The following is a 19680-nucleotide window of genomic DNA, read 5'->3' as shown; positions in this document are numbered from 1 at the left end:
CAAACTGTTTGCAAAGGCCTTCAAATTCCGGTTCCAGCGCTCAAAGGGTTAATGAAGAACAATCTTTAATGAAGTATGACTGAGTTACGATAGTACTTGATCCCGATATAACTTTTGGCACTTGATCCTTTGTGAACATGGGGCCAGGTGATCACTTCAGGATGCATTTTTTTTTAAACAACACACACAACTGAATAATATGTGTTTATTTATACATAAAATACATATATAAGTCCAAAAGAGGTATAATGATAAACACAATAATGACATCAATAATGCTGTACTTTTTTATAATGGTTTATGATTATGACAATGATGGTCAGCTGACAATCATTTGAGACACTGCATACAGTTTTCTGCTCAACAACTCTGAATTGACACTTGTAAGAACTACACAGTTTTTAAAATAAGTTAAAACAGGGTCATTATCCATATTTTTTTCACTGAAAATCTTTCATACTGAAAAGAGCAAAACCATGGGATAGTATTATGGACCTATGTCTCTGGCTCATTTAACCTGACAGATAATTGATTTCCAATCCTGTGCATTTTATGTCATGTTTTTCTTTCACAAATAAAAAACATTCAATAATACAAGTTGACATGAGGTGAGGTAGCAACAATTGTAAGATTGAATGACAAAAGTCTAAGTAACACATATTGAATTTCACTTAAATAATTCAAATAAGACAGGAAATTTTACTAATAACACTATTTGTACCTCAATTTCATCAATATCAAAACAGTTTTATCATATACATGTACTTATAATTATATACACGGAAAAGTACAACACAAATTTATTTATAATATTACGTTAAAATATTATTCACAGTTAGACTAAGAAAATAAACGTGTCACTCATGACCAGAACAACCAAGACTCACACAACTTTTGTCACCAGTGGCTATTTTAAAACATTATAATGAATAAATCATGCAAAACAAGTTAAAAGCTACACAATTTTTAATAGTTAACACTCAGGGCTTGCACTAAGAAATAAATTTTGGAAGTCCTGACTTCCTGCCCTTTACTTATGGAAGTCCCACTCAAAAATGTTGGAAGTCCAAACATCTTTAATGTTGATGTTAACGGAATGTCAACTGCGTTAATGATCACAAACTCTTCCAATCCATTTTGGGTCACTTTAATTCTGTGAAAGTAACTAGATATATCATACAACAAGGCGGAGACTACCCAAGGCTTTAAAAATAAGGAGAAGTTTGGAAAATCAGGGTATAAGTTTGTGCAAACAATATCGACTTAAAAGACAAAACATGTTGCACCTTTTCATCACATATTTATTGTCATTTTATTATCCTCATCCCTATGACTGCATTTGCAACAAAACACAATCTTAATGAATGGTCATGATGGAGCATCTAGAATATCAATTACTGTTTATCCGAATACTATACAGGTCCGAAATATGTACACTTAATAAATGCCTTACCAGTTTAACTTTAATAATCCAAACTTTCCATGTTGTTATCTGGTTTAACAAACCTTATCAAATGCTTGTTAAATCCATTTAATGTTTTCTCCATTGAACCAACATTACTTGTAATTTGAATCACCAGCTTTGAACTGAACGCGGGTTGAATGTTGCAATAGGTCAGCCATTTGCAATGTCGAAGGTCATGACGTTGCAATTTAATTCTACTCGGATAATTTAAATCTAATCCAGGAATGTGTTTTCTGAATGTTTCTGACTAGTAAAATGACTTGTTAGTATAGAAAATGAACTGTGATTTCAGTTTATATAAGATGGTTATTACTTGTAATTATCGGTGGATTAACAAACTGAGAAAACTCGCGGGACCTACTGGTCATGTACGTAATTCCGGCCTGTACGTAAAAAATCGGCCACCTGTGTAAAATCATTTTCATGATCTTTACGCACATATTTTGTTTTTATTTAGAAAAATCAACATGAAAACCATCCCCACTCGCAATATTTTGCAAATGTAAGAACCATATCACCGTAAACTTTTGTGTTAAAATGTCACAAATATAGCACGAAATATTTGGCTCATGGGGAAAGTGATGTCATCATATGTTGCAACAATTATAATCATATAAGAAACAAATATATTTGATAAAATTATTTTTATTTTATCTAATAAACTTTAATCAAAGTTTTACCAATTTATTGTACAAAAACTTATATTCAAAACATACAAATCAGAACCTAAATATAATTTTTTAATATATGAATTACCTCCCTTTATAAGAATATTGCTAGATTACATGTTTAAATATTATATATAAGCGTTTACTAATAATCAACACTGAAGTCAACTTTTCAAACAAAATGTGTTTACTTTTTTAGCTATGTTTGAAAAAATTTATTAAACACATTAAAAACAAATATTTTTTAATGAAATAGCAGTTTCCCCATTGTTCATATTTATTAAAAGAGGTAGGGGGAGTAAATGGTATAATAATTTCGCATTTATTTTAAATTTCAAGTCAAAAATATTAATAGTATAAACATTGATTAATACTCTGAAATTGAGGACATTTGTCAAAAGATATTGCTTTGTAATTTTATCTGCAGATCAAACCGAAAAGTGGTCGATTTTTAAGGTACATTTAACCTACGAAAATGGATAGTTTACATGTCATCATTTTCTGTTCATTAAGTAACATTCACCGATCTAATTCTATTTAAATTTTCATGCTAGGTGAGTTTTGAACCCAGGATTATATATGTGAAGTTTAGTTTCAAACAGTTGCCTAACACTAAAGATTTTTCTTAAATAGTCCCAAAAGTGGCCGGAATTACGTACATGACCAGTAATACGGTAGTGAATCTATGTAATTAATTAAACTTTGATCAGTTTTGTTTTTCTTTAATTATTTTTGCCGTCTTTCTTTTACCGTGCCGTCTGCCGAAAACCAGCAGTTATCGCCTAATCATTAGACAACATACGGCACGCGCAAAGATGCACGAGTGTGTTGTTAAAGCAACCAATATTAAGCGACTGCTTTGTAACGGTCAATTTGCGATCCGCGCGGGGGGGGGGGGGGTAAATTGTGTAACCGTTAGATAAACAACACACAATAAACTTGCTACCGGTAATCACCTGCGGGCGGTAGCAAATATAAGGAGGCGGAGTTTAGACTGATCGAGACGTGTGCAAAACACATTGAGTCGGCAGAAAGCAGTGTTGATTGAAGTGTTATTTTAATCGACAGCTTACGTCACGGGTTGCTATTTTCGGCGTATTACCAATTTTAAGGAAGTACAGTGGACGTCATGGGGTTTTGTTATCGGCGTATGGAAACAATTATCGGGCGTAATATACGGCCGTACGCCGCTTAGTGCAAGCCCTGTAATAACACAAATTGAAAATAAATAAGGAAGTGTTTGCATATTTCTCATATCTAAACAAGAGATGTGTTTGTCAGAAACACAATGCCCCCTATTGCGCCGCTTTGAATCCATATCTTTGACCTTGAAGGATGACCTTGACCTTTCACCACTCAAAATGTGCAGCTCCATGAGATACAAAATGTACACATGCATGCCAAATATCAAGTTGCTACATGTATCTTCAATATTGCAAAAGTTATTGCAAAACTTTAACCTACGTTAAAGTTTTAGGTTAAAGTTTTGGGACAGAATGACAGACAGACAGACAGGTTAAAAACAATATACCCCCGATCATTCGATCCGGGGACATAAAAATGATTGCATGAACAAGACTGACATATGCAACATCAATCACATATTACTATGAGTGAAGTAGACCACTCTCCATTGCACATATGTGCCCTCACAAAAAGATTTCTCCTTTTAAAATACTTAACCTGATATTACAAATGCCATACTAGTAACTAATGTTTTCCAACAATTTTGGGTAAAAATATCCAGTGGAGTAAGTTCATATGGTGACAACTATTCATAGAAAGTTCTCACTGTTTTTGCTTCTGATATTTGGGTAGAGAAAAAATGGATGTTATATAGTTAGATGAAAAGTAGAATTCTTGTCTTTTTACATAAATGTAATAACATGCATTCTTATGTGATGCCATGGTTATAGGTCCAGTAAATGCAATAAAACTTTTTTTCTGACATATTTTAGCAATCAGACTGTAAAAATTGTAAATGGTATGACAATTGATACATATTTCTACAACAATTAATATCAAAATATTGTGCATCTGGTAGAAAGAATTGCTGGTTGCTAAAATCAAATTTTTGATGGTCTGTGCTCAATATTTACACATGATTTATTTTACAGGTTACAAAACAATATTAATGTTCCATTAATATTAATCGCCATAAACCATTTCTCAGACTTCAGGTGTGTTTTTTTATGTTGTTTTTTACACAATTTAATTTTCATGTGCACTTAAGTTAAAGAAGGATACAAAACTTTAGTGCAAATAGCAAAAAGCAAAAAAACCCACATTTTTTTCAATTTTGCAAAAATAAGTGTTGAAGATCTGACTACAAAAATCAATTTAACGAGTCCTTATTGGCATTAACAGCATCCCTTATTAGTCTTCATTGTCATCAAAAGCAAGCTTATTAACTGCTCTGGAGCTGTGCCTGATTATAAAGTCCTTTAATTTGTCTTTGTTCACAGCACCAATCACATTTGATGAAATTTTCTTGAAAGGATTCATTTGTCTACCCTTCTGATAGTTGAAAGGCCTTATTTTTCGAATTGCATCCCCTAATCTTGAAATATCTTCTGATATTGACTTTCTGGAGTGTCTATCTTTATGTGTCTTGCTTCCTTCTAGTCCATTTACCATTGCACTGATTACAGGTGCTGCCTTCGATATTCTTAGCATAGCTTTATCACTTTTTCCGGCTCCAAGTCCTCTAATTACGTGTTTGACAAGACGAATATTATTCTCCTGTTCCATGTCTGCTGGTTTGTTTTTTCCTGGTCGGCCTTTTCTGTTGACCAACAATCCCAGTTTCACTCTAGCACTTTCAAAGTCTGACAACAGGCATTCAGTTTTAGTAAGGAAGTTGACACACTCAATAGCATACTTTGATTTGTAGGATGACAATCCTATAAACAGTGGAATGAATCGTTTCATAAGAATTGTAATCATGTCTATATCACCTGATTTTATTGCATCATTGAACATGATAAAATCCATTGCAACTCTGACAATCCCAAGGCTGTATGAAAACACACCATCTTCTGCTTCGTCAGTTTTACAATCTTCAGGCACTCTTATGCGGACAGCTTCACCTGAAAGCCAAACAAAATTATTTTTACAATAGAAAAGCTGTCATCATAAACAAATAACTTAAAGATACAATTAGTTGTAATTTACCTCTGACTGATTAGACTGATATATGTTAAAAAAGCGAGTTTCCAATTAAAGGTTACACATACCAGGAAATAATATAATATTTTTGATAAAAAAAAAACAAAGAAAAATCAAGACGAGGCATTCAGTAAATGCAATTGATCTGGATTGGATGTTTATTAGTGAGTTTTGTGAAACAAAGCCCAAATTAGGTCAAGGTCAAATATGGGTTTGAATTAAGAATTTATATTTAATTACCATTTATGATAAGATCAATGGTTTTCCCGACATCTTTTGAAGGCACCGTAACACAGTACAAATGGCCACTGCGCCGAAGGTATATTTTAGCATCTTTTGGAGCAGAGTATGGGCAGAACAGTGTATCCACCACTTTGGTCACTTGCTCCTGTAACCACTGCTTCTTCCCTTTGGTATTAGAAGTCTTCATTTCTTCCGGAACCAGAGACCCCAAGTCTGTCTTGCAATCAGCCCCCCATCTTTCACAAGCTAACTCTATCACAAGAGCTCTGAAAAGATGTAAAATAATTAACAAACAATAAAATAAAAGCTACAATGACAGGGCCTAAGACATTACTGTTAATTGTATTACTCTGAGCCATCACCAACTCTAACAACCCTGTGTTAGCCCTTATACTAAATGATGAAACCACTGTGTCAACATTTATTATGTTGAATCGCTGGTAATAGCAAATGGCAAACAACTACAGTCATGCATAACACTGAAGTGCCAATTTTCTATGTAAATCTCTTAATAGGCATTCAAAATATATTTCTATAATTTTGCTCAAGCAAGAACCAACACAGTTAACGGATTTTATGATGATAATATTAATTTATAATGACAGCATATAAGTGTACAAACCTAGTGACAGTAATGAGGAAGTCTTTGTGTGATTCATATCCATTAGCCTTTACTTGACCATTAACGTTTGTTCTATGAAGAATTGCTCTGTACTGGGCAAGTGATCCCTCTTCACGAGCTGTTTCTGGTATGTAGAAGGTTTTGATGATTTTCTGAAAATACATAACACACATTTTGTTTCATATCAGGGGACAGCAGTTTCGACAAGACTTCAGCAGAATAGGTTCTGATCTCTTGGCAAGGTTTACTAACATTCCTGTTCTCGTGTTCACTGCTACAGCTTCACCAGATGCTCAAAAGAAGATATGCGCAAGTCTTCAACTTAAAACTCCAAAGATAATAGCAATGAATCCTGATAGACCAAACATTAAATATATTAAAACTGAACGACCGTCTTCTTCAAACACACAAGACCATCTGGATGAGATCCTTACTCCTATGGCTGAACAGCTTATCAAAGAAAAACATCAATATCAACTTACTATCATGTACACGGACACATATGTAATAAGCTATGTCTATGCTTTCTTTGAGAAAAAAATGGGTGACCTTCAGTATGTGGGAGATGCCGTGCCGGAGAACAGACTTTTTGCTCAGTACCACCAAACATATACAGAAAAAATGAAACGACACATAGTCAAAGAGCTATGCAAAGAAAATTCGAAGATCAGACTCATATTTGCAACTGTAGCCCTTGGAATGGGACTAAATGCACCAAATATCAGAACTGTTATTCATTACAAGCCACCAACTTCCATCGAAAAGTACTTCCAGGAAACTGGCCGGGCCGGAAGGGATGGATTACCAAGTACGGCAGTTATGTATTATAACAATACTGACATACGAAGAAATCGACCAGGAATAGAGCGGCAAATGATACAATATTGCAAGAACAGTTCAAAATGCATGAGACTATTAATGCTGGAATGTTTTGGATATTCAAAAAGTGAAAATATTGATAACAACTTGTGTTGTAGCATTTGTGATAAGAATCTTCAAACAACAGTTGCCTAATACAAAACAAGAATTAGCCTATATGAAAACTGTCACTATAGAGATACCATTCACATACCTCTAACAAGTCTTGCTGAACATGAAATAGTTCTTCGATGACTGGAGACAACTGGTCAAACCTCTCTGTTCGACTGTGAGTACCAGATCTCAGAACGCGTGCCGAATCAAATGTTACCCGTGTCAGCTGATCACCACCCAGGGGAATACTGGCCATGTTGTTAAACTCATCACCTGAAAATAACCAAAACAAATAATTAATTGTTGCATTTTATTTGTTTCATAAAAATACTAATTTGTTTCAATGCACATTCTTGTAGTATTTTTAGTTGTTTATGTTTTCTTTACCGATATACAATATATTTGGTATGCCTGATGTTTAGGACACTGTGATTAAAGAATTTAAGTGTTATGTGCGTATTTTTCCGAATAACAGAGACACTTATAAATGAAGAAGACAATTAACTTTTTTCCTTGTTTTCGCTCTGTTATTGTATTCATAAATGAAAACTTTGAGCTTTATGTATATAAAACAAAAATGCTTAATATGGTGTTTGTGAAACAGAAAGCCAGTAAAACATTTTCATTAGTATTAGCAATAATAAATACCATTTCTGACACAAATATTTTTGTAGAATGGGAATAGTGTATAACATAATGATGTATATTGTAACTGAAAAGAGTTTCAAACAGTTTATCAAGCAACTAAACTGTAATATGTTGCAACATATTAGGGAAAGATCTAGGATCCGATATGGTACAGGGTGCTGCATAAAAGGAGCAGGGTGGAAATTTGGACCAAAAATTTTCTTTTAGTTTGCTATATCCAGGGTACTCATTAGTCAAATGCATGTGATCAAGGGTTTAAAGCACATCTGCTGCATTTTTCATTAAATATTTGGGAAAATTAAATATTTTCATAATTTTTTGTTGGCCAGAACAGAGGGGCAGGAGGGAAGAACAAAAAAGGAGCAGGTTGCAGCACCCTCCTGTTTTACTTTAGATCTTTCCCTAGACATACATTGTATATAACTAAAGCAAAGCAAAAGTGTGGCCGTAACACATGCTTATTACGTCATATTTTACAAGTACGCGAAGCAGGAAAGTGTAAACATCGTTGAAAATTTTAAAAATCCATGTAAAGTATCTTATTTTTCAATTGACTTTAATGAAATAAAGACGAGACTTTTGAGCAGACACAAAAACCCCATAAAAACACAAACTTAAATTGATAAAAACGGACTATGTAAATATTTCAACAAAAGCATGACACGTTGTGCACATTTTCCTTCTTTCTGTGGGAATTTGTTTTCAAATTAGGGAAAAAATAAACCTTTGGGGTCAAATTATCGGCCTCAAAAATATGCCCTGTAAAGAATATGGAAAAACAACAATAACATGAACTTGGAAACTGTGGTCTAACTCAAACTAAATACCTCTCCCAGCAGATGTATATAATGACTCTATGGTTCCTAATATAGTGTCCATTATCTGAACACAATTAGGTAATGACTTTGGGTCTTTCATGATCACCTAATTAAAAAAAAATCCATGTAGCTTAGTTCTTAACTATTTACTAGTATATATATATATATATATATATATATATATATATATATATATATATATATATATATATATATATATATTCTTTAGGTAAATATCTAGGACCACTTAAGTTATACAGGGTGCTGCTTAAGTGTTAACCTTTTAGTAAACACTTATAATTATTAGTAAATTCATTTGCATAAAAAGACAAGACTGTGTATTTTGGTGATTAGTTAACATGGCAACATAATTGGTGTATTTTTAACATGTCCATTATGCTGTTGCTACTTGATTATATTGTTAACAGGTATTTGATTAAAAGAATATTCCTATTTTAAAACAATTTTGCTTGTTGTTTGAATAATGTTTTAAGTGTGTTTTATTCTAGAAAGTGACCATTTTTCCTACCAAAAAGCTGTAGGGTTGGTCATTTTTGCAAACTACAATGTTTACAGAATCTCAATTAACCAAAAAGTCAAAATGTGATTTTTAACCACAAGACTGATTTTCCCAGCTGCGGTCACATATAATGAAGTTAATTGTCAAAATGTACAAAATTTTCATTTAGCCAATTCCATTATTCATTAAATCATATTTACTTGTCCTACTTACAAACATTGGATGAACTTGTGATGGTCTATCAACCACTTGTCTGTATTTATGGTCCACAAGACGAGGTGTTGCCGTAGAAAACATGGACAATGGCTGTATTTCTTCTACCAGTATCCGCATGACAAGCTGAGTACATCTTTTCCTACGAATAAAGAAAATCAAAGCGCTGAAGGCACTGAATTTGTTCGGCATTGCTGTTGTATAATCTTAGACGCAACTCAGTTTTCAAAATTATGTTATAGCTTTTTATATCGCAAGTTTGAAATGACCACAACCCATTCAAATTCATAAAGAGCTTGTCTTAAAGCACTGGTCAAGATGTGGGTTTTTTTCAAATCATTAATAAAAAGCTTTAAGCTTCATTTTAGGAAAATAGGGCTTAATGCATATGCATTCATTGTCATCCCAGTACCAGAAACTCTCTTTAAACAAAAAACACCACAATATCAGAAAGTGTCGTCCTTGATTAGCCTGTGCACATTGCACGGGCTAATCTGTGTGCACAGGCTAATCTTTTATGACATGCATTAAGCCCCGTTTTCCTTGAAAGCAGCCAATATGTACAGATTTCAATGACAAACACTAGACTGGCCAATGTTGTCTTACAAGCTGTTAAATACTTTTGAATACATACACACTTTGTAGTGTACCAGTGGAGACTATAAACAGGCAGATGCGGTGGATAGGCTAGGATCGTCAGCTTAATTTTACTGCAGTTATCCATACAGGTAGTGGTAACGGTTCCTAGCGTACTTAATGCAGACTGACTTGAAAAATTGTCTCTACATTATTTGTGAGCTAACACTCACATATAAAAAATGAACATAACCTTATGTAATTATCTGAATTGAAAATGTATTGCTGGATTACAAACAGAAAGGTTGCAATTCAATTAACATGGTTAACTGTTTCTTATTGTTCTTTTCTTCACTCACATGTTGTATTTGCGCTACTTTCAATCAAGTTGAAAAAATAAATGAATACCTTAATGCTTCATGTTCGTTTGAAGACAAGAAGAAGATGGTAGGGTCAGGTCCTTGGGCAGTTATCTGTTTCGGTTGTGTGCTCAGATCTCTTGGGTCAAATCTGTCGATAAGGATCGACCAATGAGTGTAGTGAAAATCTCTGTTTCCACTACCAAGCCTGACCTGTGGAAAATAAATTCATATTGCTCCTGTTGAATGTACAGACTCTATCTGTTTTAATTGTTGTTTTCTCATTTTTTTATCAAAATTATTCTTATATATTAAATATATATTTATATATTAAATATTGTTAAAGTGCAACAAATAGTAAAACATTGATAAAATTATACAGCTTAATTAAAGTTACAAACATATTAACTTCTTAACCTGATAAGCTTTTATGTGCCCGTCAATGTTATCAACTGTGATTTTGATGGTTTTCCCAATAGCCAAAGCAGAAACTACATACCGACCATTTATTTGTCCAAGGTCATCCAACATTGGCAGCTTGCTTTTTGTAGGTATTGACATTCCCAGATTGTGTAAAAACTCCATGAGCTGGAAATGAAATTTGAAATCTCAAGCATTGTTTGATATTTAACAACACTTAAAGCTGCACTCCATAAACTCTAAATCAATATGTTTGACATTGGCATAGGTTGCTTTGAACATAAATGATTTTTATTCAAACTAAAACTAATTTGTATTAACCAAAAAATGTATGTTTGAAAGTTCTAGGGTACATGTATGACTAATTGTACATATATGTCCGTTTTAAATTGGTAAGAGAAGAAATAGAAACCTTATCTACAATGTAGACTAGTAGTTTAATATATATATATTTATATAAAAAAGCCATCTATGGAGCGTGACTTTAAACTACAGATACATCACAGGCATTCATGATAACCATTGATTGAATCTTCATGCACATTACAATTATGTTTTAATACCGTCATTATGTGCACATTTTTGTATGAAATTATAACAGACATTAAAAAAAAGTTCACACAATAGTGTGAGCTGTTACAGCAAAATGGAAAGAACATGACTGCACATATAATACATTGTTAAATATGATATAAATTTATAATAAAGTACACATACATAATCCAGAATGTAAATGCCAACCATTCCACAGGCTTATAAACTAACATTTTGAATCCATTAGCCCAACATTTTTCTTTTAATCTGTTTGTGTAGTGGATATAGGAGTTATCTCTGAAATTTTACTAGCCCATCACACATTTTAGGGGCCATGGCTAATTTGGGCTAAAGCTAATTTATATCCCTGTTACATGTTAATGTTTTAAGGCCAGAATAAACATACTTACTCCATTCCCTGCATTATATCTTATACATGATGCAGCAACAGCTTTTTGAAAGGCAATCATGTGGTTGTTCCGTAAGTACATGCCAAGTGCATACATAGCTGCTATGCCATGTTTTTTCTCTGGAACTGCAAGATCCATTGGGCAAGACAGGGTTATCAGAAACTGCAACACCTTCGGACATTTCAAGTGCATTTCTTTTACAATGTCACTGAAAAAGGTTTCAGGTTCTAGTTCTGACACCTTTGTCCTTAAAACACTTTTGTCTTTTGTTCCACAGATCCTGTTTAGTTCTCCAGATAGTCGTTGCAATAAACATAGATATAGTCTTTCATTTACAGAAGGGAGATCAAGAAGTTTTTCCAAAACAGTATTAACACTTACAGTGTCTTTTGATGATTGTTCAAATATTATTATAACACTTTTCTTTTCGTTAACAGTAATTTCAGGAGGCATCAGTATTTTGTTCTTATGAAAACTGTATGGATTATTAAGATCTACATTTTGATTTACGGTTGTTGAATACAAATGGTCAAGGCTTTGTGTTTTTGTTTTGCTTGGTATACCAGAGTATGAATGATCAATGCTGCCTGATTTTGGACTAATAACTGAATCAATACATCTTGATGGAGATGGAGATGTCATCTTAAAAAGTGCCCTTGAACTTTTTCTAGATTTTACTGGTACAATTGTGTCCTTGAACTTCTTAACTACTGGAGAAACAGAATGCATAATTAATCTCTTTGTTCTATCCTCACTCTTCTTTAGTTCTTTCATGTTCATTTGTAAATTCAACTTCATTTCTGATAGTTTGTCCAATATTTTCAAACATGTGTCACAAACCAACAGATTTTCATGTCCTACTTTCACAAGGTCTTCAATATTGCAGCCTAGACATTCAAACTGTTTTTTCAGTAGTATGGATCGCATAGCTACATTTCTTAAGTTTTTTAAATGTCCTTGAGATGAACGATTACAGGTTAGACAGGCCCTCACTGACTTTACTGGAGTTGCTGTTTCCATGGCTACAAAAGACAATAACATAGTATTAACAAAATCTGAGCATGACCTTTTCACAGGCTTGTGGTCTTCAAACTGGATATTAACCACCGCATGCCAAATCAAGTTTGTTAGATAAACTATATACAAATGATGTTTAAGCATACACTTAATACAGCATAGTTAAAGCAGGGCTTTTTCATGCTGATTTTATAGCCGTTATTCAGTCATATTCCCAATGGCAAAACATACCTTTTTTCCAAAATCCACTAAAAACATTCCCAATGGTGAATGGATAGTTTCAGTTTTCAAAGTATAGAAATAAAAAGATTTTCAGTGTAGAAAAAGGACTGGTAGGTTGAAATAACCATTTTTCTGATAGGTTTTCAGTTTCTATTTTATAACAATTAACTTAGAAATTTTACTAATAATATTTACCCAATTTAGGGTGAATTGACACTTCAATTCCCAATTTCAAGGGTATGGGTCATGTTCCCAAAATAGGGTATACCTAAGGTAAAGGAATAAATCAACAAAGTTTAAGCAAGAAAGCTTTTGTATTATGCTTACAGGGGGATAAATGCAGCAAAAAGTTAACTGGAACTGATTGAATTAGTTATGTTTTGAAATGTGAATATGGATATAGGAGGCTTTATAATTTTCAAATAAACTTTTTGCTGATTGATAACAAATGCCATGACAATGTTTTGAAATACTAATTATATTATTATTATGTAAATGATTTTTAATAATTCTCTAAAGGGTGAACTTTAATTGGCTATTTTTGACAAATAACTGCATATGATGTCTTGCCTAATCTGTTATCATACAAAATAAATTTTACCCTTTATTTTTACATCTTCTCACATTAACACTAAATCCCGAAAGAATTATCGTGGTAAAAAAATTCAAAGTTTTTTGCCGGGTTATTCTAACCTTGTGGACTGACTGTACAATATCATACCACTTTCGGAGACTTACATGTAGTACCACATAAGAAAATGTGTTCAAACCTATGAAAATGTGTAAATGCTTTAGTTTAGAATAAAGGTGTGATATACATGTTGAGCAATATACCAACTCATTTTGCTGTAATAAATTATTTTACAATCTGAGAAAATAATTACTAGTACATGGGAAAACATCTTCAATTAGCATTAATGTGAAAATACTGAGCAAAGGCCTGGGATTTAACCCAGGACCTCCAGAGTGGTAGTCAGACACTTTAACCACGGCGCTAAAGATCTATCCCAACAACAAGGCTGTTGGAAGTGACCTTATTTCACTACACTCCTCCCCCTTTTTAATGTTTCAAGGCCCAGACACGCCCGCTACAGCATGTCTTGCATCCGAATGGCCCTCCCAGACACCATTGAACAGCTCAGACCCATTCCCGCATTCACAGTTCTTTTTTGCCTCGTCGCCATTAATGTGAAAATACTGGGCTCAGGCCGGGGATTGAACCCACGACCTCCAGAGTGGTAGTCAGACACTCAAGAGCTAGCCCAACAGCAAGGCTGTTGGAAGTGACCTTATTTCACTACAGCTTTAATGTGTGTGGTTCATTGTTGTAAAATACTATATAACATTACTATGACATTGACACCGACAGTTAATGTATCAAATAGCTTTTTATTGGTGATTTATCGTATTTCATCTAATTAAACTTACAGCCAAACAATGTATGCAACAATAAATAATTTGTTTGTTTTATTTGTGCATACATGTCAAGCAATTTACAATTCAATGCAATCAAGGCAATAAGTAACGTATAGATTGCATTATTATCATATTCAGAAACATGCATTACATGAATGGTGTCATTTATCACAGATCCAAATAAGATTACGACATGATGTATACACAGGATAACCCGTAAAGCTTAGACATGTAAACATGAAAAAGCTTATTTCCAACGGGGTCCCTGGATTTAGTCGAACAGATCTTATACGTGACTATAAATATATTGTTTTTTCAGTTCTTAATATATAATCGACATGATCCTACACATGATTTCTTCTACAAATTAAGTGAATCTTTCAAAAGTTGACATGATAATACACTGACACGAATAAAAAACATAAAAATAATGAATTACATAAAAATAAAAATAAAACAAATCTAAAAGTAAAAATACATGGAATTCTCATCTACCTTCATATCATTTAATAGATGTGTCTTAACAAGTTTCTTAAAAGTAAATTTCGATTCGATGGACTTTATATTATCGGGTAATGCATTCCAATCCGTAATACCATTGTAGTAAAATGAAGAACTAGTAAAGCCATCAACTTGAGGTACATAAAAATTAAATCGGGATCTATTCCCATACTGATGGACATCTGTACATTTGACAAAATTGTCTTTCATATAGCTTGGACATTTATTGTAGAAAATCTTATGGATGTGGTTAAGCCGAAGTTGCTTGCATCTTTGTTCAACGTTCAATAAACCAAGTTCTTCAAAATGCGATACAACAAGTGATGTCCTACAATGGGAATTGTTAATAAAACGAACCATTTTATTTTGGACTATTTGTAACTTGTGCTTAAGCTGTTTCGTGAGTCCACAATACCACGAAGAGGATACATAATCTAAATGACATTGTATTAAAGAATTACATAAGCTTTTTCTAAGACTTTTATTTAAAAAATCACGTTGTCTATATAAAAATTTAAGTCTAGAGTTAACCTTCTTGACGATATTATTTACAATAGAAGTACCGGACAAATCAGCATCTAGAATAGAACCAAGATATTTTACATAAGTCTGAGATTTTATAACATGATCATAACATTGTATATGAAAATTGTCCACCTTGGTGAGTTTACGTTTCGAACCAAAAAGAATACATTCTGTTTTGCCTAGATGGAGGGATAGCTTATTGTCAATTAACCATTTACTACAGGACTCGAGTTCTTTGCCTAAAACTTGACTGATGGTACTTGGATCTTTATGTGAATACAAAATAGCACTGTCATCAGCATAGAGTATTAATTTACAGTTGGATGATATACTTGTTTTCATATCATTAACGTAGGTCAAGAACAAAAGATAATGATAATACTACAACTTACATGATTGTAACTGACAATCAGTATACTCATATATTGTTACCTTGAACGTTGACAAACTGAGATGATGTCAATCGGCAGCCATGTTGAAAAAGTAGTGCTACCCACAATTCCTTTCGCGATAGTACACAGGTCAGTAAGACCGGTGTGACACAACGGACCTATTGTAACATTCAACCCGCGTTCAGTTCAAAGCTGGCGATTCAAATTACAAGTAATGTTGATTCAATAATGGAGAAAACATTAAATGGATTTAACAAACATTTGATAAGGTTTGTTAAACCAGATAACAACAAGGAACGTTTGGATTATTAAAGTTAAACTGGTAAGGCATTTATAAAGCGTACATATTTCGGACATGTATAGTATTCGGATAAACAGTAATAGATATACTAGATGCTCCATCATGACCATTCATTAAGATTGTGTTTTGTTGCAAATGCAGTCATAGGGGTGAGGATAATAAAATGACAATAAATATGTGATGAAAACTTGCAACCGCACATATCTCAAATTACTTAAATGGGTTGAATGACTTAAATGTGTTATGATTATTAATCAATTAATAAATAATTTAATTTAGGTAGATTTTAATGAGAATTTATTGTTTTTACAAATGAACATAGTAAAATGATAGAAATAATAAATGTTTTGAAATTAACATGTTTTGTCGATATTGTTTGCACAAACATACCCTGATTTTCCAAACTTCTCCCTATTTTTAAAGCCTAGGGTAGTTTCCGCCTTGTTGTATGATATATCTAGTTACTTTCACAGATGTACAGTGACCCAAAATGGATGGGAAGAGTTTGTGATCATTTACGCAGTTGACATTCCGTTAACATCAACATTGAAGTTGTTTGGACTTCCAACATTTTTGAGTGGGACTTCCATAAGTAAAGGGCAGGAAGTCAGGACTTCCAAAATTTATTTCTTAGTGCAAGCCCTGTACGGGACATCAAGTGGCGGACACAAACGGGACTTAGGGCGGCGGATACATACGGGCTCAAGTAGCGGACAAATAAGGGACTAAGGGCGGCGGATACATACGGGACTTCAAGTGGCGACACAAACGGGACTTAGGGCGGCGGATATATACGGGACTTCAACTAGCGGACACATACGGGACTTAAAGCGGCGAATGCATATGGGCCTTCAAGTGGCGGGTACCTACGGGACTTCAAGATGGGGACACATGCAGAACTTCAAGTTGCGGGAAATACGGGACTGCAAGATGCGGAATACGACTTAAAGCAGAGGATAAATACGGGACTTCAAGTGGCGGACACATATTGGACTTTAAGTGGCGGACATTTACCGGACTTCAAGTGGCGGACACATACGAGATTTCAAGCGGCGAAAACATACGAGACTTCAAGCGGTAAGAAAACATACGATACTTTTAGCGGCAGGCACATACGGGACTTCACGCGACAAGAACATACGGGACTTAAAGTTGCGGATGCATACGTGACTTCAAGCGGAGGACACATACGGGACCTCAAGTGGCGGGCACATACGGGACTTAAAGTTGCGTACACATACGGGTTTTAAGAAGCGAACACATAAATGACTTAAAGCGGCGGGTAAATACGGGACTTTAAGTGGCGGACACATATGGGACTTCAAATGGCGGACATTTACGGGACTTCAAGTGGCGGACACATACGAGACTTCAAGCGGCGAAAACATACGATAATTTAAGCGGCAGGCACATACGGGACTTCAAGTGACAGACACATGCGGTACTAAAAGTGGCGGACAAATATGGGTCTTCAAGTGGAGGACACATACGGGACTTTAAACGGCGGACATATAAGGGATTTAAAGCCGCGATATAAAAAAAAACGGAACTTCACGTTGCGGACACAAACGATACTTCATTTAGCGGACACACGGAACTTAAAGCGGCGGGAACATACGGGAATCAAGTGGCGGTTAAGTTGTGGGAAATACGGGACTTGAAGCAGCGGAAATATACGGGACTTCAAGTGGCGGGCACATATTGGTTTCAATGAGCGGACAACATAAATGACTTAAAGAGGCGGATAAATACGGGACATTAAGCGCCGGACACATATTGGACTTCAAGTTACGGACATTTACGGGACTTCAAGTGGCGGACACATACGAGACTTCAAGCGGCGAACACGTCCGAGGCTTCGCGCGGTAGGAACAAATACGATACTTTAAGCAGCCGGCACATACGGGACTTCAAGCGTCAGGCACATACGGGGCTTCAAACTGCGGGCACAAACGAGATTTAAAGTGGCGGACACATATAGGACTTCAAGTGGCGGACACATACGGGGTTTTAAACGGCGGACACATAAGGGATTTAAATCCGCGATACAAACGGAACTTCACGTGGTGGACACATACGATACTTAATGTGGCGGACACATATGGGACTTTAAGCGGCGGGAACATACGGGAATCAAGTGGCGGATACATACAATACTTCAAGCGACGGACACATACGATACTTCAAGCGACGGACACATACGAGACTATAAGTGGCGCACACATACGGAAGTTAAAGCGGTGGTTACAAACGGGACTGCAATCGTAAGACATAACGAGACTTCAAGTGGCGGATACTTATGAGACTTTAAGTGGTGGGCACATACAAAACTTTAAGCGGGGGACACATACGGAACTTCAAGTGGCGGACACAAACGTGGCTTCAAACGGCGGGCACATAAAGGATTTAAAGCGGCGGAAACATACGATACTTCAAGTGATGGGCATATACGGGACTTCAAGTAACGGACATATACGGAACTTAAAGCGGCAGATTCATATTAGACTTCAAGCGGCGGACGCACACAGGACTTCAAGTGGCGGACACATACGGAACTTAAAGCGGCAGATTCATATTAGACTTCAAGCGGCGGACGCACACAGGACTTCAAGTAGCGGACATATACGGAACTTAAAGCGGCAGATTCATACTAGACTTCAAGCGGCGGACGCACACAGGACTTCAAGTGGCGGACACATACGGAACTTAAAGCAGCGCATAAATAAAGGTTTCAAGAAGCGGACACATACGTGACTGTAAGCGGGGGATAAACACGAGACTTAAAGTAGCGGACGCATACGGGCCTTCTAGTGGCGGACAAATACGGACTTCAAGTGGCGGGCACATAGGGGACTTAAGCGGCGGACACAAACGGGACTCCAACTCCGAAACTTCATGTGGTGGACACATACGAGACTTGAAGTGGTGGGCACATACGGAACTTTACGTGGCTGACACATACGGACGGGACTTGAAACGGCGGACACATAAGGGAGTTAAAGCCGCGACATATACGGGACTTAATGTTGCAGATACTTATATACTTCATGTGGCGGACACATACGAAACTTAAAGCGGAGGACAAGCGGGAATTAAGTTGCAGACACATACGGAACTTCGAGCGGCGGACACATACGGGACTTCAAGCGGCGGACACATACGGGACTTAAAGTGGCGGACACATACGGGACTTAAAGTGGCGGACACATACGGGACTTAAATCGTCGGACGCAAACGGGACTTCAAGCGTCAGGCATATACGAGACTTCAAGTGGCGGACACAAATGTGACTTTAAGTGGCGGGCACATACGAAACGTTAAGCGTGGGAGACATACGGAACTTCAAGTGTTGGACACTTACGGGGCTTCAAGCGGCGAACACATACGAGATTTAAAGCGATGGACACATACGAGACTTTTAGTGGGTGGCACATACGAGACCTCAAGTGGCGGGCACATACAAAACTTTAAGTGGTGGGCACATACGAGACTTTAAGCGGGGACACATAAGGGATTTAAAGTGGAGGAGATATACAATACTTCAAGTGGGGGGAACATACGAAACTTCAAGCGGCGGGCACATACGGAACTTCAAGTTGCGGGCACATATGGGACTTAAAGCAGCGAACAAATACGAGACTTCAAGCGACCGGCACAAACGAGACTTCAA

General features: G+C 35.6%; 1 protein-coding gene across 1 annotated transcript; it reads right to left on the bottom strand.

Annotated features, from left to right (window-relative positions):
• Positions 1 to 190: 190 nt before the first annotated feature.
• LOC127838350 (uncharacterized) lies at positions 191 to 15837 on the bottom strand. Its single transcript, XM_052366052.1, has 10 exons — positions 15750 to 15837; positions 11637 to 12658; positions 10690 to 10860; positions 10322 to 10485; positions 9338 to 9479; positions 8614 to 8710; positions 7239 to 7411; positions 6167 to 6318; positions 5542 to 5810; positions 191 to 5222 (listed from the first exon to the last, which is right to left on the bottom strand). The coding sequence occupies exons 2-10, from the start codon at positions 12654 to 12656 to the stop codon at positions 4510 to 4512; spliced, it is 2901 nt and encodes a 966-aa protein (XP_052222012.1). The 5' UTR covers positions 12657 to 12658; positions 15750 to 15837; the 3' UTR covers positions 191 to 4509.
• Positions 15838 to 19680: the final 3843 nt, after the last annotated feature.

Source organism: Dreissena polymorpha, chromosome 7, assembly GCF_020536995.1.
Source record: "Dreissena polymorpha isolate Duluth1 chromosome 7, UMN_Dpol_1.0, whole genome shotgun sequence".
Lineage (NCBI taxonomy): Eukaryota > Metazoa > Mollusca > Bivalvia > Myida > Dreissenidae > Dreissena > Dreissena polymorpha.
This window is presented reverse-complemented; position numbering and strand designations above follow the sequence as displayed.